The sequence below is a fragment of the Anser cygnoides genome, chromosome 14 (assembly GCF_040182565.1).
Source record: "Anser cygnoides isolate HZ-2024a breed goose chromosome 14, Taihu_goose_T2T_genome, whole genome shotgun sequence".
In the NCBI taxonomy this organism is placed as follows: domain Eukaryota; kingdom Metazoa; phylum Chordata; class Aves; order Anseriformes; family Anatidae; genus Anser; species Anser cygnoides.
The window spans coordinates 5,761,500-5,785,622 of NC_089886.1; the positions used below are offsets into that span (position 1 = coordinate 5,761,500).

The 24,123-nt window shown below is 53.0% G+C and overlaps 3 protein-coding genes across 6 annotated transcripts in view; 1 reads left to right on the forward strand and 2 right to left on the reverse strand.

Annotated features, from left to right (window-relative positions):
* The window catches only part of MGAT4B (alpha-1,3-mannosyl-glycoprotein 4-beta-N-acetylglucosaminyltransferase B), a 46,304-nt gene extending 34,736 nt beyond the window's left edge, over positions 1-11,568 (reverse strand). Inside the window, exon 1 of one of the 2 annotated variants that reach the window (XM_066977301.1) lies at positions 11,449-11,568. In XM_066977301.1, the coding sequence (XP_066833402.1) occupies positions 11,449-11,470 (22 nt within the window). In that variant the 5' untranslated portion in view covers positions 11,471-11,568. Of the gene's footprint in view, positions 1-9,314; positions 9,530-11,448 lie in introns of those variants that run through there. The other variant, XM_066977300.1, reaches the window with a different exon arrangement.
* A 3,781-nt stretch (positions 11,569-15,349) lies between these two features.
* Positions 15,350-19,793, forward strand: SQSTM1 (sequestosome 1). 3 transcript variants are annotated; one of them, XM_048057316.2, is made up of 8 exons: positions 15,350-15,618; positions 15,728-15,823; positions 16,555-16,784; positions 16,905-17,061; positions 17,547-17,636; positions 18,120-18,364; positions 18,606-18,813; positions 19,467-19,793. In XM_048057316.2, the coding sequence occupies exons 1-8, from the start codon at positions 15,441-15,443 to the stop codon at positions 19,622-19,624; spliced, it is 1,362 nt and encodes a 453-aa protein (XP_047913273.1). In that variant the 5' UTR covers positions 15,350-15,440; the 3' UTR covers positions 19,625-19,793. The 3 variants fall into 3 exon arrangements, with proteins under 3 accessions (XP_047913273.1, XP_047913275.1, XP_047913276.1); XM_048057318.2 differs by having other exon boundaries at positions 17,550-17,636; XM_048057319.2 differs by lacking the exon at positions 17,547-17,636.
* A 1,733-nt stretch (positions 19,794-21,526) lies between these two features.
* On the reverse strand, positions 21,527-23,932 carry MRNIP (MRN complex interacting protein). The gene is made up of 6 exons (XM_066977303.1): positions 23,788-23,932; positions 23,654-23,713; positions 23,465-23,562; positions 22,283-22,352; positions 21,849-21,979; positions 21,527-21,656 (listed from the first exon to the last, which is right to left on the reverse strand). The coding sequence occupies exons 1-6, from the start codon at positions 23,845-23,847 to the stop codon at positions 21,632-21,634; spliced, it is 444 nt and encodes a 147-aa protein (XP_066833404.1). The 5' UTR covers positions 23,848-23,932; the 3' UTR covers positions 21,527-21,631.
* Between the last annotated feature and the right edge of the window lie 191 nt (positions 23,933-24,123).

A 24,123-nucleotide genomic window follows, 5' to 3' on the forward strand; every position in this document is an offset into this window, starting at 1 on the left:
GAAGGAGGCTTCAGATCTGCCCTGGATAAAATGTGTGTCTCTGCTTTAACCTGCTGTAGGGAGGGGGAAAAAAGGAAATGGGATAGCAGAGACCAGAAATCAGATTTATTAGGGCCAACCAGGTAGATGAAAGACAGATGATCACCAAGCAGTTATGTCTCTATTTTGGGATGAGTTAACTTCTGAAAACATCTAGTCAGCTTTAGCATTTTATACACACGAAATTAGCGTCCACACAAGAGCACTCTCCTGAAACGACAGGATTTAACGTAGCCGAGATAATTATCTAGATCCTTCTTTATCCCATTAGTGGTTTTCATTCGCGTCCTGGAACACCATAAGCGGATTGTTCAAGAATTATTTGCCATCCGCTGTTTCAATCCCGATCGGAATTATCTTTATACCTTGGTATGAAGAAAAGAGATTACATCCCTGCCGGGGCTCGCTGCAATGCCCTCTTTTCTGAGTCTCCTTTTATCATTTTGTTCTGCAAGGTAGCGAAAAGAATCAGAAAACAATTGCCATGGACATGACGTTGCTCTCTCCTCCTCCTCTTCCTTCCCCACGTGTGCGTTTGGGAGGAGGCTGAGGTGGGGGCACCCACGTGAGAATGAAGCTGAGCAGGACTTGGTCATCCAAAGACCCAGGATGGGATCCAGAAATGCTCCCAGCTTCTTTCTGCACCACAATCCGATAATAATAAAGAGATGAAACTCTTAAAAGCAATTAAACAATTCACCATGTGCAACAGGAAGCAGTGGGATTCGCTGCAAGGAGAGCCCCCGGGGGCGGATGCCAAATGTCGCCGTCCGTGCTCTCCAGCAGCACGTCACTGTGCGAGCTGACAGAGAGAAACCCAGCGTGTTTCGAACAGCCAGCACCATCCCTTGCTTCAAGGCCCAAACCACCGCGGGCCAACATTCCCCTCCCAGCCACGAGTTTTGCATTAATGGAGGAATTACACCTCCTTCCAGGGACGGCCGGGACACTTCTCACCTCCCCGTGGGCACCCACGGCAGGAAACGAGGAGGACTCCTGGATGAGACGAGAGCTGTCGTTCCCCCTTGTAGAGACATAACAAAGTAGGTACGCAGACCTGACGTGAATAAAAAGGCCTTTTTTTTTTTAAAAAGCGTGTTTTACAGCTTCGTAATGAGATCTGTAGGAGAGGTATCTCTATAAACAAGTTATTAAAGGGGGGAGGAGGGACACAATAATAGCAGGTGCCAATTACTCAGCTCCCAGCAGACCCTTTCCAATTTCTCACCTTCCCCCAAAGCAAGATGTGCCGCTGCACGGCAGCGCGTTTCCCTGCGAGCGTAACACCCTTGCAGGGTGTTTCTTCTCCCCCCCCCAAAACAAGGATGCATCGCTGCTGTATCGCCACTGCCCAGGGGCAGTCCCTCTCCCCACCAACCCTGCACCAGAGGAGGGACCAACACGGCATTACGTTATTTTGAGAAGAGCGGAGCAGAACGGAGTAAATAAAACAAAATCATCTCTTTATTTGACTACAGAGCCTGACCACTCCTACTGCCAACAGGAACGGCGGATTTATAGGCTAACTGCAACTGCCAGGTTTGCCCCTCTGCAAATATCTGCTCAGTTTCAGGAACAAAACCCCAGTAACAATTTCGTTATTTTCAGGCAGCAGCACAGTTTCCGACAGTAAACGTTCACATTGCAACCGGAGCCGTCAGCGAGATCCCATCCTCTGAGACGAGCACACCACGGCAATGATTAATATTGCAAATGTAATCCGATCCTTTAAAATCATTATTTCCAAAATCAGCAAATAATTACCAAGGCCTTCAGCAATCAATACTCAAGATAAATAGACAATTAAATTGCAAAAAGAAACAAAAGAAAGTAGTTAATATTTGCCGAGGACATGCCAAATACACTTTTTCATGGTAACCAAATACTTCCAGTAAATAGATATTTTAGCTCATTGGAGAGGCACTTTCAGAAAGTAATAAATTAATCTAATAAAACCGACAGACAGGGTGGAACCAGACGTTAATGAAACACAAACTGATCTATATGGAGCCAACCCACAATCCATGTCCTAATTACGCTCATCAGCCCTTCTGGTTACTTACCCTCTCCTCCCTCCCAGGTCAGCCTTTTAGCTCGGGGAAAACACGTTTCGTGCCTCTTCCCGGGAGCGACAAGGCAGAGGATTTCAGCCATCAAGCTAAGAAGTTTGCACTCAGCTAGATTTGCTCATTTCCTTTTTTTTTTTTTTTTAAAAAAAATTTAATACCTCTCCATCCCCAAAGTCAGCAAATTAATCAGCTTTTAAACATCGCACTTGCTTGTCCTTTGGTTTACTTCAAGCTCCACCTGCGAGGTGTGGGATAAGCACTCCCAAAGTCCCACAGGCCACCCAGCAGGCACGAGCATCCCCTCCACGCGGTACGCTTAGACCTGGAGGGTTCAGCTCAGCCACGGCACAACATTAAAACATTTTCTCTTCTTTTACTGCTTTTTTCTGCTGACGTTTCGCTGCACCTGACCCCGCCACCACTCGCAAATACCCACAGAAAGAGGGACACCTTCCTACGGCTGCCTTGGGGTAGGATTCGTGAACCAGTGGGGGCTTTATCAGCGGGGTGGGCGCAGCCAGGAGGAGTCAGTAGCTCAGCATCTCGCACCCTGATCCCAGTCCCCATCGTGAGGGAGGTTTTGGTGCTGCCCAAGCAGAGGGACCGGCACGCATGGACCACGTGGGACATCAGACACGAGACTGGAGGTGGAGGAGCTGGATGCTGGAGGGACTTGGAGCAAGCCCTGGTCTGTGCAGGACCATCACCGCCTCCTCCCCCCGCGGCCTGCTCTGCTTCAGGTGGGCATCTGGGAAAGTTCCTGGAATGGTGGGTAACTCAAGTTGGATAAGATTAAGAGAGGGAGAGACACGTGAGAAGTCCGTCCTGGTCATTTTCTACAAAATCAAAGGAAGAAGAGAGAGAGGAAGATGAGGGAAATGGAAGACAAAGAGGAGAAGATATCAAAGACAACACCAGAGAAAGCGCAATGAGAGGCGGCACGAAAAAGGAATAGTTAAAACAGAAAAGGCGAGATCAAACAAAAGCAAAAAGATCAGCCTGGACACGGCGGGGAGGGAGGGGAGGCCGCCGCCGCGCTTTGGCCAGCACTAATTGACTGATTCACTTGACAGCTACTTTTCCGTGGCAGCTGCTAAGCCTGAGAGCGTAACACCACCCGAGTCCAGCCGTCCACCAGGCAATCGATGCAGTCAAATATTTCCCTTGCTCTCCACGTGCACGTGGTGACACCCTGGGGACGCGCAGAGCCTTCCCTGGCCACTTCTGCACCAGTTCTTGTCCTGGCAGGGCGGCGTTCCCACTGTGCTTCCGCTAAAGCAGACTGTACAAACACGCATTGCTCTCACAGGTCACCTCTCAGTATTGGAAGTGTTTCTTTGATAATTTACAAGGGCTTTCGAAGGCTACGCGACGTTTTTGGTACCGCTCCTCCTACCTAGGGCACGGAACTCCTCGGAGCAGTGACTGCACACCCAGGATTCGCTGCAGCAAACAGACGGGCCGCCAGTGACAAAAAGGTCTCTGTGTTACACCCAGTTTCCAGGAAGCTCTCGCCACCACAGGGAGAGAAGAAAAGCCCGTGTTCTTCAGGGCAGACCCGTGGATGCGGTCAGGATTATCTGAAACCTCCTGGAGGAAGAGGTGCGAGGCGGGCCAGGCTCTGCCCCAGCTCGGCGTCTGTCCCGCTGCCAGCAAGTCCTAAGGCACGAGCGTGAGAGGCATGGCTAGAAGTAAATGGGCAGCACGACTCTACTGAACTCATAATGGAAAAAAAAAAAAAAAAGGCAGGTGGAGATTGGTTTTTGCACACAAGCCTCTTTAAAACCTAATGATTTACATGTTAACACTACTGCTGCCTGTTTTAAAATAAGCAGAACTGAAAACAACTCGCGCAAATGTGCCCGGCTGCCTCACCACACGGCTGAGCCCCCTGTTTAGGCAGGGGGCACACGGCAGAGGAGGGCAGGGACATGAAACGCCAGCAGGGTCACCCCACGGTGGGGTCACCCCGCAGCAGACGCGGTCACGGTGCCGGCTGCGCATCAGCGGCGCGTCCACGCTACCGCACCGGTCCTGGAGGCTCGGATGCGGCTCGGCACCGAGAGGAAAACAGGAGGAAAAGCGGCCAATGCCACAACTCAGGCAGAGAGGGATGGTCTGAAACAGAAACCCGCCCTTCCCAGATTTTCTTGCTTTGCAAGGGAAGCCTGACGCGAGCCGTTCTGTGTGAGGGCTCAAAAACAAAACAAAGAAGGTCACCGCTGAATAAAAAGCCCCCGACACCTCGATTAAAATAAAAAAGGCAGAAAAACGCATTTCCCTCTGTCAAAGGCAACAATCCTCTCCCCAGACCAGGAAGCTATTAAGCAGATGTTTGATCACCAAGCTCCGAAAGGCTCTCCTTCCAACAGGGCTCACCTCCGAGCCCCAGCCGAAGCCCTTTCTTTCTTTTAATAGTTTCCGTAACCCCTTAATTTGCCCTCCCCGCAACGAGCTCCGCTGACCCCATAGGCTTCCACTTGTGAAAACACTTGATCCAAGCCTGCAGGACGCCTAAATCCAAGGGCTGGCAGAGAGGCGCGAGGCAAGGAGAGCTGCCTGGAATACACCAGAGTTTGGGGCATTTTCCGTTAACTCACTTCTAACTCAGCTGCAAACCTCGGCGAGCATTCAGTGGTGCCAACCGCGGGTAAGCGTTTGGCTGGCTGCCGCAGAAGCGAGTTCACGCCCCTACAACGAGGCCGTGCAGAGGTTTTCTGCAGTTCAGCCCCAAAGAGGCTTCAGCCACGGCTCCGGGTCCACTTTTTCCCCCGGCAGGAGATGCTCTTCTCCACCCAATGGTGCACGTGGCAGGACAGGACGGGATGGGATGGGATGGGATGGGATGGGCATTCGGCCAAGCCTCGGCACAGCACCAACCCAAAGGGGCTCCCAACGCTCTGGTCCGCAGGGAGACCCGATACCCGCAGCTGCGCTTCCCCCAGCGAATAACCGGAGTTTATCAAGCGAAGCAGCTTTGCCCAATTTATCACTAAAGCAATTTCTTCATAATTTAGCAGGCTTCAAAGCTTTCTGGAGATGACTGGCAGCTTCACTTAAACTAGCAAGCTATAGATGTGCTTTACCTTAAACGCTAAGTGAATAATCAATGAACATCCAGGATATAAGCACAAATCAATGATTTCTTTCAGATGAATCAAACGGAATCACAAATTAGAAATGGTTTTGTTCTGTAGGAGAAGTAAGCCACGAGAAGCACTTGATATAATGGGGGGGGGGGTGTTAACCCGCTCCTCTCCTACATCCTGCCGCAGCCTCTGTTGTCGCAGGAAGCACGGCTCCGTCCTCCAGACCCCTGTGACAAGGGGGTGCTGTGAATGCAGCTGAGCGACTTCCCCGGGGAGGGATATAGCACAGCTGGGGCCACATCCAAGTCCCCCACGTCCCACTACCCCAGTCTGGAGAACGGCCCCTTCCACCAGCAGGGATTTAAGCTCCACCACACGACGACAGCGCTTCGTGCCAGAACACCAAAGGGACGCAAACAAGTGCACGTGCGGCACAGATTAAGTTTAAAAACCCAACAAAAACTGCCGAGCAATATAAGCAGGAATACAGCTGACTCCAGGCAACGAAAGATTTGATTTGATAAACGCGTATCAACAGACTGCGTGGGGCCATTCGTTCTCAGGATGAAATTTGGACAAACCACGGGCAGGATAATTCTGCAAATGCCGCTGCTTTCCAGCCATGCACTGCACACAACTTTTGACGAGAGCCACGCAGACCAAGCAGGGGCTCTCAGAAACACTCGTATCTTTTTTATTTGTTATGCATTTTAACGTCAAGTTTCTAGCACTGAGCCCCGACCTGCACCTCCTCAGCCACCACGAACGCACGCTGCAACTGCTGGTGAACGCTTCAGGGAGGCTCCAGGTGGCAAGGAAAGCCCCCAGCTCAGAGCAGGGCTGTTGTGTGCACGGGGACCGCAGCCGGTGCCCCCAGGCCTCCAAGGGAAACCACAAAGCCCTGCAGCCAGGTGGGTAGAGGAGCAGGGAACAGAAGTGAAAGCACAGAAACGGGAAGCCCGCGTGCTGCGGCAGGAGATACGGCTGATGGAGCCGTCCCCCGAACTGCGACTGCTGCTTCTGGAGAGGGTCCGAGTTCACGGCTTTCTGCGCTACACCACGAGACTTTGTGCAGGTGCTCAGAGACACCTCCCCGTGCCACCGCTGCCTTCGCTCCACTGCTGGCACCGGCAGCCCTGAGGGCACCTCCAGACCTCTCGCAGTCCGGACAAGAGCAAGCACATTGATGCGGGGTCACAGCTCCTGGCGGGACCACACGCACCTCTGCAGGGGTTCAGCATGTGTCCCCCCTGGTGCTCAGCCCCACCACAGCTTGAGCTTCCTCAGCCCCGCTCCGGTGCCGCATCTCGACCCTGCCGGCAGGAAGAGGCAGCGTTTGCTTTTGCGGACCACGGGGTCAAAACTTTGCTAATAACCACGTCGCGGCAAAACACTACTAGCGGGGAAACAAACCCTAATTGGGTACAGAAGTGCAGCTCTGGAGCTGGTCTGACCTGTTTTATTTTCTTTCACTTAATTGTTTTGTCCTCCCAAGAGCTAGGTAACAGACAAGCAGGCTCTGCGATGCTTTCCTCGTGCTTTAAAATCATTTCGTTCCCCACCTGAGGCAGCGCGGGCACCTTCCCTGCCTCACCCCGAATGCGAGCGTCCCACAGCTCGGGCGCACCGGGAGCCATCCCCAGCTGACGCCGCAGAAGGCTGGGAAACACAAGGCCTGTCGTGAAGAAGAAGGGGACGGGGATGAGGAGGATCCGGGATATTATAAAATAATCAGCTTAACTACAGTTGAAGTACTTAGACAATAATGAGGACTCGAGCAAGAGCTAACCTCTTTATCAAAACCAAATCACATCAAATGTTCTTCATTTCTTTGTTTCCGGGCACGACATCCCCGGGACAAAGCTAGGGATGCAGGAGGGGTCTGAGCTTCCTCACGGGGGTGTCTCATTGCTGGGAAACCCGACAGCGAATTGGTGACCGCATTTAAAGCACGGACAGGGAGCACAAAGTACGGCACAGGGAACCCATCTCAGACGGGACGCTGCCCGGCGCTTTCGTTCAGGACTTGGATTTCGGCACAGACGACATGCCGATCGCGCCGGGAGGTGACAGCAAGCTGAGAGGGACTGCCAGCCCGCGGGAGGACAAGATCAGAATTCAAAACCATCCTGACACTTCAGAAGCCTGAAAAAAAAAAAATAAGGACGCTGTTCAGCAAGGACAAGCGTGAGGTAATGCGATTTGGTAAGAATAATTAACCGGCCGAACACATGATGGGGGATGAAAAGCAGGAAAGGTTCTGGAGAAGAATGGCTGGGGGGCAGATGGGATTAAAAAAAATATTAAATGTGAGTCATCTGTGGCAAAAGTAAAAAGCAAACACTTTGCACTCGATAAGGATCTCAAGTAATCCCTCGTGCTTCTGAGCACAGGCACGGCAGCGGTTCGGTCCTGTATCGCAGCTAGTGTCACTCTTCGGGAAGGTGACAGCCCAGAGGAGAGCAGCGAGAACAGCCACAGACCAAGCACACACGACCTAAAAGGAATGATCAAAGGAACCGGCACAGCGTGATCGATATGGGCAGGGATTAAGGGGAGACGCAGTCGCAACGTCCAAATATCCAACCAGCTCCTGCAAAGGAACTTCCCTGCACGTGGCCGAAAAACGGACAAGGAGCAACCAGGGAACCAAACTGAAGGAAAAGGCATCTCGGCTTTGCTCATAAGGAAAATCCAAGGCTAGGGCTGTTAAATGTCCGACAGATCGGCTGGGGAGCTCAGGCATCTCTGTCACTGAGGTTTTTATGAGGGAACAGGATAAACATCTGTCAGGAAGGGCTTAGACATCGCCAATCCCGTGCAGGGGCAGGAGATGGACCGAATGACCTCCCAAGGTCTTCTCCAGCTCGTAGCAGCCCGATACGCACACAAGTGACCACAATGCCCGGAAACCTGCTGCGCTGACACCGCCTGACCCACGTCGTTTGTAACCTGCCGCAGCGAGCGGCAACCTCCAGGTGCCGGAGGGAAACGCGTACGCCAGCGAGGTCCCGCCAGGAAGGACGGAGACGGCGGCACCCAGGGTCATTATTTTGACATGTGAAGCAACAGCATCTGTAACGGGGTGACCTCCCCCTGCCTGCCCCACACCTCGGAGCAATTTGATCACGCCTGGAAGCGCTGCGGAGGGCCAAAGGGCTGGGCAGCCGGAGCAGCGTGCTGCCGAGCCCACCGCCGCAGGACCTGGAAGAGGCGAGCAGCCAGCGCGGGAGCGAGAGGTCCCTGCACCGCCGTGCGAGGCAGGCACGATTCAGAAGCAGCCGCCAGAATTTTCCTGCAGGCCAGGATAAATCCGGCGCGTTGCTTTCGCGAGTGGCGGGGTGGGAAAAAGTGACTGTGATGCCGTCAGGAAAAGCTCGCGGCGACAAACTCCTCAGTACCCGTGCCACGGCAGGACGGGCTCTGCACCCCTGCTTTGGCTACGCGGGGCAAAACCGTCAGCAATTTGTAAGCGACGAAGCCGACAGCCCTCGTGCTGCAGGGCTGATCCCAACCTGTCCCAAGCAAGTTCCCCAGCCGCAGCACCAAGCCCCGAGAGCTGCGTGCGGCACAGGAAGGGCGCTGCCACGAAGCCCCCGGCAGCAGCAGCAGCGGTGCTGGGCTCCCCCCTCACCTCTGGCTCCCCAGGACCCCCCCAAGCACCCGAGGGTGCCGAAGCGCTGGGGTCCCACCTCTCCACGGGGATGCGGACCCAGGGGCTCCCACTGCCCGCAGAGGTTCTCACCACGAGCGTGGGGACGAGGCGCGTCGCAGCAGCGAAACCCAAAGCGCCCTCGGGACCCCCGGACCCCCACTCCCCCCCCAAGGCTGCAGCACCCTGCAGGGGATGAGCGGTGCCAGGGTCAGGCCGCGCAGGACCCCACCGGGTCGCGATCCCACCGGGTCCTACCGTACCGGGGGGGTCCCCCCAGCATCCCCCCGAGGCAGGACCCCCCCCAGGACCCGGATCCCCCCGTGCTCCATCCACGACCCCCCGCAGCTCCGCATCCCCAGCACCGAGCCGGGGCTGGCTCCCAGCACCCCTCCACCTCCCGCAGACCCCCCCAACCCCGGAGCGGTACCGGGCCCCCCCCCCCCGCCCCCTCCCCAAATTTACCTTTGTGCCCGCCGAAGGCTCCGTACCAGGAGAGCGAGAGCAGGGCGCAGAGGCAGCCGAGCAGCAGGGTGAGCGCCGTGCCGCCGCGGAGCCTCATCGCCTCCTGCCCGCCGGGGGCGGCCGCATGGCCCGGCGGCGGCGGCGGCGGCGCGGCCCCGGCGAGCGCGGAGCGGGGGCGCGCAGCCCGCACCCAGCCGCCGCGCCGGGCCGGGCCGGGCCGGGCCGAGGGGGCGGGGCTTAAAGGGGCGGGGTTAAAGGGGGCCGAAAGGGGGCGGGGTTAAAGGGGGCGGGGTTCGAGGGGGCGGGGTTAGAGGGGGGCGTGGTCGGGGAGGGGAGGGGTGGGCGCGGGTGGGGAGCGCCCCCGTGCGGGGAAAGGTGGGGGGGGGGGGGGGGGGCTGGGGGAGAGCCGGGAAGGGGGGGAGAGGGAGAGGGGGCAGTGCGCGGGCACGGGCGTGGGGGGTCGGGCACGGGGTGGGGGGGGTGGGGGGGGTGGGAGACCCCCCCGTGGGCTGTCCCGGGTGGGTGGGTGGGGGGGAGACCCCCCCTCGTGGGGCTGTCCCGGGTGGGAGCTTGGCCCCCTCGGGCAGGATGCGGGAGGCAGGGGGAGGGATGCGGGCACCGGGCCCGGTCCCAGGCTGGGGGCTGGGGGTCCCGGGCTGGGGGTCCCGCAGGAGCCCTCCACCTCGGCCAAGGGAACAGCCTGAGAGCCAGCCGACGCCAGGGGAGTATCGCAGGCGGACGCTGCGGCCTCGTAGGCCAGCATCTGTCTTCCGAAGGGCTCGGCATTCAGTGGTTATGGCCCTAAGCTGCCGGCTGGGGTGAAGGGCGGAAGGAACGGGATGTAAATGGTACTTTGGCTGGGCTTTCTTCTGCGAATGGCTGCTGCTTTATTTCACTGTGGGCAACGAGAGCTGTACGGCGAGGCCGGGCTCGAAATGATGAGCGCACGCCCCTCTGCCACCCAAACCTGCCCTTGCTGCGCTGCGTGCGGTCACACCTGCTGGCAGGAGTGTGGCCGCAGCCGTCCTGCTTCGCTCCCCGGAGCTCTCTTAACCATTAAAAATCGCGCAGATGCTGTAGGACTGCCTTTCAGCGATCAAAGTCTGCTGCTGGAAATGTTTGGAGCGATCAGACAGCGATGCAAAGCAAGGCCTGCACGTGCCAAGCACAGCAGCACGGGTGATGCTCAGGGTCTGTCCCCGTGCTGGGGCATCGCTGTGCTGGCAGCAACCTGTGCACACGGGGGAAGGCAGGCACAGCCCCTGCCCGCAGGAGGCGGCCCCGCATCCATAGCCACTTGTCCAGTTTGTACAATAAATCCAATTTTCAAACCTTGAAATGGCAGCGAGCCTCCGGCAGGAGGAGCCGGCAGGGGGAGCGCTCCGGGAGCCGCGGGGCACCCAGCATCGATGGAGCGGGGCTGGGGCACCCAAGGGTGTGGGATTTTGCTCAGCCCCAGGGGGAGCAGCAGCACAGCAGCACCAGCATTTTCAGCACTAGAAAAAGCAAGTGACCCCCAGCCGCTCTGCCTGCTCACCCTAAGGCCATGTGCAAAACCCCACAGCCCGCGAGGGGTTTGCTGCAATTAACAGGGGAAACTCTGCAGGGGTAGCAGGTGCATAATAGCTCTTGTGGGAAAGGCGCATGAAATCTTACGGCCATCCGAGTTTAGTCAAATACCATGGCGCATTATGATGCTGAGTGCTTATTTTCAGATGTGCAAAATGCTCCTACCGCATGGGGTAGGTGGTACGCATGCAGCGGGAAAGAATAATGTTAATAATTTCCACAAGAAAATTCAGTAGGCTTCTCCCCAAGAATAAAGCGTAATCTAATTTCTGCTGTTATACATTGTCTTCATGGAAGTCTGAAGAAATTAATGAGCTTTATACATGACAAAAACCTTGGGCTCCCTTGGAAGAAATGAGGGACTGAGCAAAACTGTCAGCCTGGTTGTATCAGTGTGGCAAAGTTCACACTGACTCGTAAAGGCCCTCCCCCACCTCGGTTTTGCCTTTATTCTGTTTAAAAAAATGGGTAAGTTTTGAACCTTCTGGGTGCTTTTTCAGAGCAAAGTTTAAAATGTGAACTGCAAAGACTGTAAAACCCAAAAAAGCAAATAAACAGAGAGAACCTGTTTTTTCAGGTGATCTCATGATCTTTGACCAGTTGATGTTGGCAGTACTGAGCACGCTGCAGAAACTAGGGCTGTCTGCTGCAAGCACTCCGAAAGCAATCCACAGGTCCCGAGGCGTTTACAAAAATTAAAAAGAGAAAATATATATTAGGTCTAGATAGAAAATATAATCCAGATTTATAGCTGATTTTATCTAGCTCTCTGAAGAGCTTGGCTCCAGAGCTTGACTCCGGCCCAGCTGCAAGCAGGTCGGGCCCTGTCCTTCCCGGGCTGCTCTGCACAAAGCACGAGTGCTATTTTGTCCGAAAACACAGCCTCTTCATTTCCTGTGTGTTTATAGGTCACTGCGTTCAAACATCATGAGGACCTGTTTTACTCATTAATGCTTTAATTCGGGCCAAAAGCCATAAATCACGTTCTGAAAGTAAGGCTCCCTCCAGGTTGCAAAAATTGCCATCTCACCTGTGTAAACATGAAATTCTGACGTAGTTGCACAACACAGGTTGCATGCTTCTACTTTGTGCCTGCTATCTGCTCATTTTTCCTATATGCTCCTCTCAGTGCCAGCGTCTTCTGCCCTTAAAAAGAAGTTTCACGTTACACCAATGACAAATGGTGTTGAAACAGATATCCTGTGTAAACACCTTGATGTTTCAAAGCTCACCTTCAGGAAAACCTAACCTCGAAAATGAGACAGCAAAAACCCAGCGTGGCTTTCCCTTCCGCCTGCACTGTAGAGAAAGGCAGATTTCTGCATCCACTTTTCCAGAGCAATGTTTCTGATTATGACCCTTTCACCCAAGAAGAGTGATATTTCTATATTAAAAAGAGCTAGATTTCTATATTAATGTACTATGCATATTTATGTGTATAGATGTATACAAATATGTATATATTTCTAAAGTCACAGCAGCAGGAGACGGCTGAATGTACGGTGAGCGTGACCGACCCTCACAGCCCAGCTTGGCTCGGCCAAGAGCTCTTCCAGGGCCGGGTGCCCCGAGCACCCTGCAGCAACACCGGGGCCTCTGGCATCGGCTGAAACCAGCACAGAAGCAGACGAGCAGCGTTTCCGCTGGGCTGGAGGAGAAAGGAAGCTGTCACGGGACAGGACTGAGTCACCACTGTCTGACCCCGCACATCCAGAGGATCCCGTGCCTCTCCAGAAGCCTCCGGAAAGAGCCGGCGCCTGCTCGCTGCGGGGTGCCGCGCCGTCCCTCCAGGGCCAGGGGTCCGTGGGGGGGCACCCCCCTGCCCCGCCAAACAGAAGCCCCCTTGGGTAGTGACGGGGGAACTGATGGGGCCTCAAGCCAAAGCTGTGAGTTAGAGAATAATTCCCTCTGAGAAATTACCAGCAGCCTCTGTCGTGGTCTGCAAGCGTGGAAAAGAGCAGACCCCCTCCCCTCCCCCCCCCGCCAATCCCACCGGGACTTTGCTGTCAGCACGAAAAGCTTGGCCATAAGGAGCACTGCTGGTGATCATGCCCTCAGAGCAAGCATCTCACCAAATATTTTTAAACACTTCCCAGCAGAAAGTGGGTGGAGAGAGAAAGCAGAGAGCTGCAGGGATGCTAACTGCTCCTTTTTGAGCCCTTCCTCTGTAACTTCGATATTTTCAACTCGAACAGCTTTTTTCCCATCCCCTTTGCTGTCCCTCTGCTACATCCATCTGTGTAGCTGCTCAGAAACTAGGGTTGCCAAACCGCTTTTTTCGGCAGGGGTTGCTGCGATCGAACGCTATGGAATTCCTAAAGAACCGTAAGAAAACATCCACGAGGCCAGTTCTTCACGCTGGGAATCCCACACCCGGGTCCTCCAGAAAACAAGAGGGAAAAATGCCCCAGGCTAATTCGAGCTCCAGCCAAATCTCAGGCTGCAGAGCTGTGCGCAGGCAGGGTTTGGTGGGGAGCCATCCGTCCATCTGTCCAGCTGTGGAGGCAGAAGGACACGTTTGGTGAGTGCCACGGGAATGGAGCCCAGCTCCTTGCATCTCCCTCCGGGGGCTGAGAATCCCCCGAGGGCACATCCAAGGGCTTGGGCACTAGGAAATGCTGGGAAATCCCCGACCTGGAGGAGGAGGAGGAGGAGGAGGAGGAGGAGGAGGGGACACGCTGAGTCACCCTGTCCCGTGATCGGTGAGCTAAGTTAATCACAGGCTGGTGAAAGCCTTGTTTTCTTTATGTTTTGAAAAAAGTGCATGATGTCACGGCCAGAAAGCTGAGCGTGACTCAGCAGAAGCCACCAGGAGAAGGGAAATTCTCCCTGGCTTTTGGCCCCTTCCATATTTGCCAGCTGGATTAAAGTTCACAAGGAGGAAAAATAGGATTTCTGGTGTTAACGTGGTGCATCGACTGATAGTTATAAATGCATCTATTAATGTGGAGGCAAAACCAGCGTGAAAAGACCCAGCAGCATGGGGACAGCCCGTGGTGCCTCAAACACCCGGGCAGGGTGATGGAGAGGGGAGTAAGGAATCGGCCCTGCCAGCACGAGAGCAACTCGGTGCCTCAGGAATGACTGTGACGGAGCTGGTTCCCAAAAGACAGGTCTCTGGCTCTGTAAATGAGACCAAAAGTGGCCGTTGGGGTCTTCAGAAATAGGGCATGAGATGGCTGTGCTGGAGGTGACGCTTGGCAAGGCAGATTCAGCACAGAGTCCTGTACTGCGTGCCCTGCTACTGCCTGCCCCTCTTCGGATTTTATGGAAAAACAAAACAAAACAAAAACACACAACGATATCAACCTAGCAAACTTCACCAACATTTCCAGAAATAAGGCTAGACACAGCAAAGAGATGAAAGGGAAGGTGCGCACCCAAACCTCCCAGTATTTTGTGCTGTGAAACCTTCCCTGAGCAGCAGCATTCATGTCTAAACATGAATCCTCTGGTGTTTAAAGTTTAACTCATCACCTCATGGTGAAGTAACGGCCACATCATGCACAGGAATCAACATTCTTAGAAAATATTTGAAGTTAGAAAGGGCAACCCTTTGTACTATAAATACTGCTTTCCAGAAAAGGGTTGTGATTTCAACATCGCCAAGCGTGTGCCAAAAAAGTACCCGTGTGGCCCAGTGCTTTAGCACAGGTACTGCAGGTCAAGATATACGCTACCTGCCCACCACGGAGGTGAAAACTTTCCCTCTCTTGGTTGTGAAGGGCGGTAAGTCTTGACACGTGTTCCCTAGGTTTTCATTACAGAATCCCAGAATCATTAGGGTTGGAAAAGAGCTCCAAGATTACCCGGTTCAACCATCCTTAGGGACATGGTTTAGTGGGTGACGTTGGCGGTAGGGTGATGGTTGGACCAGATGACCTTGAAGGTCTCTTCCAACCTTAACGATTCTAGGACTCTGCGATCCCCCTACCGCCAATGCCCCCCAGTAACCACGTCCCCAAGCCCCACGTCCCACCTTCCCTTGAACGCCCCCGGGGACGGTGACCCCACCACCCCCCTGGGCAGCCCATCCCAACACCTGACCGCTCTTTCCGAGAAGAAATGGTTCTGAATTTCCAACCTGGCCCTCGCTGAGGCCAAGGGGACCAACAAGAACCGGGCTCCGAGGGCCCCGGGGCGCGAGGAAATCAGCGCCGAGGGGGGGCCCGATAATGGTGGAGCCAGCCTTACCTAATCACTGGGGGCGGGGCATGAGGGGAAAGGGGGGGGCGTGGTCTGATAGCAAGGGATGACGTACATGGACAGGTGGGCGTGGCCTGGTGCGATACATATGGACAAGTGGGCGTGGCCTGGGGCAAACGGGAGACATATATGGTCAAGTGGGCGTGGCCTGGGGAACATCGGGACCACATATATGGACAAGTGGGCGTGGCGTGCGACTGGGGGCGGAGCTGGGGCGCAGGGGGCGTGGCGCGGCGGCGGCGCTATAAGGCGGGGGGCGCGCGGCCCGGCTCCCGCCCCGCCCCGCGCCGTTCCGTGCCGAGCCGCCCCGCCCGGCCCCGTCCCAGCGGCAATTCCTGCTGCGCCACAGCCATGGCGGCGCTGACGGTGAAAGCCTACCTGCTGGGCAAGGAGGAGGCGGCCCGCGAGATCCGCCGCTTCTCCCTGCAGCCCCCCGTCCGCTACCAGGCCGTCTGCGAGAGGGTGGCCGAGCTCTTCCAGGGGCTGCTGCGGGCCGGGCCGCCGCCGGCCTTCCGGCTGCACTACCGGGGTGAGGGGGGACGCGGGGGGCGGTTTGCCCGGGGGGTGGTGGGGGTGGGGGTGGGGGTGTCCCCCCCCCCGGCCGGGAGCCTGACCCTGCCCGTCCCCTCCCCCCGCAGATGAGGACGGGGACCTGATCGCGTTCTCGAGCGACGAGGAGCTGGAGCTGGCCATGCCCTACGTGCGGGACGGCGTCTTTCGCGTTTACATCAAAGGTAACGGCTACCGGGGGAGGCAAGGCACGGCTCTGATGTAAGCTGCGGCTCCCCGGGGAGGTGAATTGAGGGGCGGGGAGGGGGCTGGAGGGGAGCCCAGGCTGCTGAGGGGAGGTGGGCAGACCCCAGGCCGCCTCCTAGCTGTGTCACTCCTGGCACAGTGACAGCCACCTCCCCGCAAACCCTTCCCACCACTGGTGTCCTCAGCAGTCACAGGGACACGCTAGGAAGCCCAGATGGCAGCTTAATTGTCAGTGTGCTGTTGTGCCCTAGTCCCTTCTGTTCGCTCAGACACCTGCAGAGCTTTATCAGCAGCTCACCTACTGACTCACACGGGCTGTCACTCATCTCCGTGCTCATCTGCTGTGCCCCCTGGCACTCCTTCTGAACTTCCTCCCGAGAAACATTCTGTCCTCGCAGAGCTTAGGGAGGTAGGACGAGACGCCAAATGGGGTGGTGCTGTGCTAATCTAGAATAAATATGGAAAGATAGTGCTAGGGATGAGGTATGCTCATTTGGAGGAGCAGGTATGTCTGTGAAACCCCCTCATGCTTGGTTTAAGTTCTCTTACGTGCCCCCGGCTTGTGTTTGGCAGCCAGTGTAAAAGTAAACTGAGCTAGTAAGTCAATACTGCTGTGACAAGGGCTGTTTGTGTTTCCTTCTCCTCTGCCCGATTTCCAACCTTTAAATAGTAACCTTGTTCTTGATGCAAAGTTCCCTTTGCTTAATAGAGAAAAAGGAGTGCAGGCGGGAGCATCGCTCGCAGTGCAGCCAGGAGCCTCCCCGTGATATGGTGCACCCCAATGTCATCTGTGACGGCTGCGAAGGGCCGGTGGTGGGTGCTAGATTCAAGTGCACCGTCTGTCCAGACTATGACCTGTGCAGCACCTGTGAGGGTAAAGGCATCCACAAGGAGCACAACATGGTGATGTTTCAAAGTCCACTGCTAAATCCGTTTGAGGTGAGTAAAATCTATGGAGTGGGACTAATGCATGGGGTATTCCCCAAATGTAAGCACTAAGCTTAATTTACTTGGAATCTGTCTGCGTGAACATGGTCACATGAACGTTACCCTTCACAGTGGCTTCCCCGAGGACGCTGGCTCCGTAAAATGCGGCATGGTGTTCCACCCTTCCCGTGGATGCACTGCTGGGGGTATCCTGGCCCCGCAGGTCCATGCCAAAACTCGGAACGAGCCCAAGCCAGTGCTGCTGCCTCCAGTCCACCTGCTGCGGAAGGTAAGAGGAGATGCTCTGGTAAACAAGGTGGTGGTGGAGGAGCTGGAGTAGGTGGGACTCTGCAGCAGTGTGGAATCTGGGTGGGGAAAAAAAGGCATGGAAACTAATCTAATTTGCTTAAAATAACAAGGACATCTTGGGACAGAGTGCAGTTTCTCTTAAGGTGTGTTTAGGGCCCATGCAATAATAGATGAGGCTGTAGAGAGACTACTTAGAATGAAACCAAGCAGAGCTGTTAGCTCAAGCATGTCACTACTGTGCTCTAGATCTGCCTTTCAGCATGGATAATGAGCCTTAACAATGCTAATGCCACTGGTTTATTGTTCCAGAGGTGGCTCAGAGTTAGATTTGGTCTTTATACTTACTGCTTTTGTGCAGTGTAGATGTTTCTCAGAAAACAAGCACTGAGAACTCTTGGGGATATGCTCTGTAGGTGCTCTTTTCCTTTGGGCTGCTATATGTACTAATATGAATTGTTCTTCTAGAAGCTTCTACTAACAGCCCACCTCAGGACCCCAATGTCACCTTCTTAAAGAATGTTGGGGAGAGTGTTGCAGCTTTTCTGAGCCCTATGGGTAAGTTACTTATGGTGTCATCCACATCCCTGAGACTGGCTTAGCTCCTTCCAACAGGAGCAGCAGCCAGCTGTCGTGGCTGATGGCATCGCTTCATGCTACTAAGCCTTGAAGCTTTAACTTTATTCCTTGTACTAAAATTGCCTAGGCTTAGGACATCTGCTTAGTACCTTTTTAGAGTCCTCCTGTGGAAGGAAGTAAGGAGAGATTTCATTAACATGTCACCACTAACATTAAGTCAGTGGTGACTTGGGGCTGTGCCTTGCTCTGCAGATATATGTAAGTTCTGCCTTGACTTTAAATGTATGTCTGCCCATCTAGAGGAAGGTGATTATGCGGTGCTTCCCACTTCAATTCCTGCATGTTAAACGGGAAACTGGAAGATTACAGTAATGTTACAGCATTTATACTAGGATTAATGCATGCTTTAAGACTGCTTTTGAAATTCTTCTAAGATTTTCTTGGTCTGAAATATGTTCCTAGGTATTGAAGTTGATATTGATGTGGAACATGGAGGACAGAGAAGCAAAGTGACTCCTGTTTCTCCCAATCTGGAGAAGAACAATGCTGAGTCAAGCAGCGGTACCCCTGACCAGAACGCTCAGACCAAACCATACTGGAATAGCACAGATTCTGTTACAGTAGTAAATACGGTTGCAGAGCAGATACAAGATATGGTGATAGATCCTGTGCCCACGCAAATGGAAGATGGCAGCTTCCAGACCCAGGTACAAGAACCATGGCATTAATGTGCTCGCTGAGGCTTTATTGAAAAGAACGCCTTTCAGCCTTTGTTGTAGGGTTGATTATTGGAGTGTCAGTGCTTAAGTGATGCACAGCACCTCAGCTTTACTGATTTACAGCAAAGGTGATGGGACTTGTGAATGTAAAGCTTCATATTATAGATAGGAGCATGCATCCTACCTGGAAAACACTGCAGCACCTGGACTTTGTTTCTTCCCGTTTCAGGAACACAGTGAGTCTAGCAGTTCATCAGGGGGTGATGAGGACTGGACCCACTTGTCTTCCAAAGAAGTGGATCCTTCCACAGGTGAACTGCAGTCTCTCCAAATGCCAGAGACAGAGGGTCCCAGCTCCCTGGATGTATCTCAAGATCCTCCACAGCCAGGACCTACGGGACTGCGAGAGGCCGCGCTCTACCCACATCTCCCACCAGGTATGAGAATGTAGGTTTCATAATTCTGAGTAACTTCCACTCAGAAATTGCCAACTTGCCCAGCATAAGCAAATGTACTTAGAGATGGTAGGAACCAAGCTCATGTAAGTTAGAGGTGACCTTGTTAGCTGGTATGGCAGCACTCTGCACCTTGTTAGAAGCAGGTTGTTCTCCGCTTGAATGTGGGCAGCTAAGTCTTAAAGACTTCAGACTTAGGCTAGTACTAATACACTATTCAAGCAACATGAAAAAGGTGGTATTGCAAGTCCTGTCCTTGCTGTGTACTCTTAAGAGTCTTCTAATGTAAGATGCAGACAGTACATCCTGTGACTTACAACACCTTTATGGCAGGAGCTAGTTAATATGCCAGGTGTAACTTAACTGAAACCAGCAGCCCTGAGGCTCACAGTAAGGCTGGCTGAATCTGACTCAGCAGGGTTCTGACTCTGCAGTTTTCTTAGCAGGTTACATATGTTTTATTTCAAAATGTCTGTTCTCCTAGGAGACAAAGGAGAAAACATCTTCCAGCACTTGTCAGCTATGCTAGATTTACTAGGATTAGTGCCAGCCTACCTCCTGAGTGGTATTAAAGCCTTGGCTGGTTTGCTAATTACATAAAGTGTTTCAACTTTAAACTATCCCTCTCTCAACAGAAGCAGATCCTCGCTTGATTGAATCTCTGTCCCAGATGCTCTCTATGGGTTTCTCTGATGAGGGTGGATGGCTCACTCGACTTCTGCAGACAAAGAACTGTGACATCGGGGCAGCGCTAGATGCCATCCAATATTCCAAGCAGCCTCCTCACTTGTAGTAGTCTACATAACAAAAAGCACTTTCCTTCTCACTGAAACAAGATAAGGCCGTACAATTAACTCTAGCGATACATCTTCCTTCCTGTTAAGGGTTTGTTTCATGTTCCTTTCATGTTCCTAAGTGCTTGTAGAGGGGAGGAAAAAATAAATACTACTTCCAGCCTTTCACTTGTGATGAGTCTGTGTGTTTAATGCTCAGAGCTATATTACTCTGTTAACTGGAACTTGGGTGGAAGATAGTCTAGGCCCAGAGCATGTGACTTTACCAAGCAGCTCCTAGCACCAGGGAGGCAGCCTAGGACTGTACATCTTTTTTTTTTTTTTTGCATGTAGTGGAGGTTTTATTTGATCAGACCCTTAGGGCTACACACTACTGAAGGGAAATCAACTGCCTTGGCTCTGAAGCCTGCTCTACAGCTCTGGAAGAAAGGGTTGCTATGGGAGATCTAAACAAAGAGAAAAGGGTTGTAGTTTATAATGGGGAGTTAATCACAGAATTTCATTGTACTGGTCAGAGATCCTTAGAGGCTTGGAGGTTTCTCCCTGTCCCACTCCTTCCCCCCCGAACTGACCTACTTCCATTCTTATTTCTAACATGCTTGCTAGATAACATTATACAAACCCAGCACTTGCCCATTGGAGGGATCTCTTCCACAAGACAAGCATACAGCATTTAAACAACTTTAATAGTGCAATTAAAGCCCCCTTCACTTCAACTTCTTCCTTCAGTATTCAATATACCAAACATGCTAGACATACAAAAAGGAAAGCAATGCAGGAGGTGCCTGAATTTCTCAGAAATCATCATCAAACTCCTCACCAGTGCAGAAGAGGCGTTCACAAGAAATGCTGCTAGGCTTGGGCCCAGTGTTACACTTAACAGGGGTGGTCGTAGGGGGTCCTGTAGCAGTGTCAAGGGTAGCAGTTCCAGCCTGTAGCAACTGGCTTTGAGGTTCTTTGACCAATACAGCCTTCCCCTGTGAGCAACTGATGCCAGACAGCATGCTGCCAGGTGGTTCTAAGGCAAGCTGCTCAGTGCTAGTTCTGGACTTTTTAAATTTAAAACCTGTACTTGGAGGTAGAGCGGTTTGAGCTTGTTGTGAGTATCTAGTGGCCATACTTACTGCAGCAGTGCTGTGTAGTCCCAACCTTCCACTGCCATCCTGTGGTGACAAGGTGACCCTGGCAGTATTTTCACTATCGTCAGAACATGAAAGAAATTTTTCCCACTTTGAGGGTTTGCTACAAGCACTTGGGGGTTGTGTGTTTTCCTGTGGCACTACAGACTGACAGACAGCAGGTACTATACTGTCTGCAGAAACATCATCTCCGTCATCTTGATCAGGAATGGCTACTGAACATTTCTTGTGCTGTAACAAGAAAGAGAGCTTAGTTATAAATCCAGCACGTATAGTAAAGCTTCACAGAAGCAGGCAAAGAAAGAGCACTCCCATCCTTCAGATATACTTAAGTTTTCACCAGGACTCTGAAGCAGAGCTGAGTCTAATGCTCTGGGTGGGCCCATGAGGCCCATGAACTCTGGGCTGTGAAGACTCAAGTCACCTGGCAGGGCAGATGATCACAGTAACCTTAATAAGTGCATGCCACACAAGTGCTGCTGCTCAACACAGGCAAAACAGCACAGAGAGCAGCTGTGCTGATGGAGGAATCTGGCTTAACCACTTTTAGCTTACACAAGATGGCATTGCTTTTGCCTGAGTAAAACCTTTCAGAAACACCCAACACAATTGTCTACGCCTCTCTGGGTATTGAAATACATGAACAGTGGAAGACTTACAGAACTTCAAAATTACAGTGTCATAAAAGAAGCAAGGGGAACACTGTTTTGTTTTACTCGTAGGAAGCATCTTCTACAGCTAAAATACTTAAGAGGTTTTAACCTTTTTGGCTTGGTAGGCAAGCTGGAAAGCTCCGTTTTCTTCTGAGTACTCCTGAACATCACTGTGGAGGAATCTCTTCTGCTGTCTCCTGGCCAAAAGAACCATTCACAAAGAGGACTGATGAGCTCCACTGTGAATTTTATCACAAACAAATCACCAGAATTGGTCAGAAAGAGCATACTTCTAGCAATAAAAAGGTTAAGTCAAGCTGTTCATTGCAGCCTGTACTTTGTTCAGCTACCAGAGATGAAATACCTCCCACATCCCCAAACCAAGTGTCATCACTCAGAGGCAGGAATTACAAAAAAAGTTCTTTCTGTACCTTCGTTCTTCTACAGCATTCTTTCTCCAGGAACAGAACTGTTGCCTTTCTGTACTTTCCTCCTCCTCTTCCTGATCTTCACTGCCCTTGTTCAGATACTTACTCCAGCGACTGACTTCTACCCTTCCTTCCTACAACATTGGAGAATAACTAAAAACAGCAAAATACAAGGTTCTCAATTTTGGCACTCTCATGTATGTGAAGAATGCCTCAAAAGGAAAGTCAGGCCAGGACATATTTCTGTAACTTGTCCCCAGGTTCAGTATCTTGGAACAGAGAATTTCTGTAGACATCTCATTCTGTCTCTCTGCTGGAGCCTGATCATATATACACGGTCATATCAGCAGCCAATATAAAGGGATCTCCGACTTCACTTTGATTCACCCAGAGGTCAGCATGGGTTGGTACTTACTTCAGCTTTGTAGGTATCTTACCTGCTGGACTGAACTATCTTCACCATGGGCTGCTGTATTTTCATTGTCATTTACAGATTCTTCTATGCACCTAAAACAGACAGAATTGCAGCTGGAGTTTCTTGTCCAGCTTACAAAGAAATTAGTCTGCTTATTGGTATTTTTCAAGTCATCTAGTCATAGAAAAGACATTGGATAGAAAGCATGGATAGGAACACTGGGTAGGAAGCCTTAAAAAAAAACAAACAAGGATCCATAGAAAAGCAGATCATAGATGTCAAGGACTTGCAAGATACATTGCCCAAATACTGGAAAAAAAATATCTAGTTAGAGGGTAGCCTGCTTTTCCTCCTATACAAATAGAGTAGCTATTTAATATGCTAATTATGAAATGAGAAATTTTAATTGATCATAACTACAGATATAAAAGTATGTCTTTTGGGACAACAGCTTAAACCCACTAATTTTATCCCAAGCAAGAAAAAAGGGAAGTTATTTCATAATGTTTTGCAAATAGCAATACCAACTCTTTCTGATGAAGTGAACAAACAGAGCTCTCCTCCCAAAGCTTAACCCTGAAGCATTGCATATACACAGCTAAGTTATGTAACTGGCTTTGACTGACTTCTGAAAATAACCTTGAGCGAAAAGGAAGCGGTACTAGTTCAAGACCAGTTCAAGATTAAGGCAATTTATAAACAGACTCAGAAATGAAATAAACAGGAAAGCGCTACTCAGATTTTCCAGCCCAGCAGGAATTACATCTAGATTTTTGCCTTCTTTCTGTCGATAGCAGGGATTACTCAGCAGGCTCACCACGTGAAAGCCCCGAATACCAACAGTGAGGCAGCGCCAGCTGAGTGGAGGATTTTCTCCCCGGGGTGCCCAGCGGCGCTGCTTGTCAGCCCGAGGGATGGGCACTGCCAGCTGGCTCCTCAGACAGGACATTGGAAAGCGCAACTTCAGAAAACCAAACCAAACCCTATCCCATGGGTAAAGGCATAATGAACAGACACTAATGACCAACTAAGCTTATCTGAAGAAAGTCCTTGTCAAAAGAAGCACGCCAGGTCACTAACTCGACAAGCAGCCTGCTACAGGGAGGGGAGGACAGGCCCGGCACCCAGCCCAGCCCCCTGCGGTGAGCGCTGTTCGGCTGCCGGCCGTCTGAGCCGTGCCCCGGCCGCCCCCCCTGACCCGTACCGAGCTGTCCGAGCGATCGCCTCCTCCGCCTCGCCCTGCAGCGAGTTTAGCTTCTGGACGTGGTGCCTGCAGTCCCGGCCCGACCCCCGGCCGTAAACCTGCGGGGAGAGGAAGGGCGGAAGGCACGGCGGAGGGCGGGGGGGGGCCGGCAAGAGCGGAGGCCGCTCGCGGGGAGGCCGCGTCCCTCACCTTGAGCAGGGCCTGCCGCTGCCCGCACACGCTGCAGCTCCACTTGGCGCTCCGCTTGGCCTAGGGGGGAGCAGAGGGGGTCAGCCGCGGCCCGCAGCGCGGTGCCCGGTGCCCCGGTGCCGGCCCGGCCGCACCTGCTGGGCCTGGAAGAGGCGGCACGAGCAGCAGCGCAGCACCCAGCACGGCGCCGCCATCCCGCCGTCGCCGTGGCAACGGCCGCCTTCCGCTGACGTCACCGCGCCGCACGCGCGCCTCCCGCTCTGCCCGGAACCCGCCGGGTCCGCTCCACAAGCCCCGCCCCCAGCACGCGAAGCCACGCCCCCACTCACCCAAGCCCCGCCCCCAGCTCACGAAGCCACGCCCCCAGGTATGCTAAGCCCCGCCCCCAGTCACCCAAGCCCCGCCCCCAGCTCACGAAGCCACGCCCCCAGGTATGGTAAGCCCCACCCCAGCAGTAAATAAATACACAT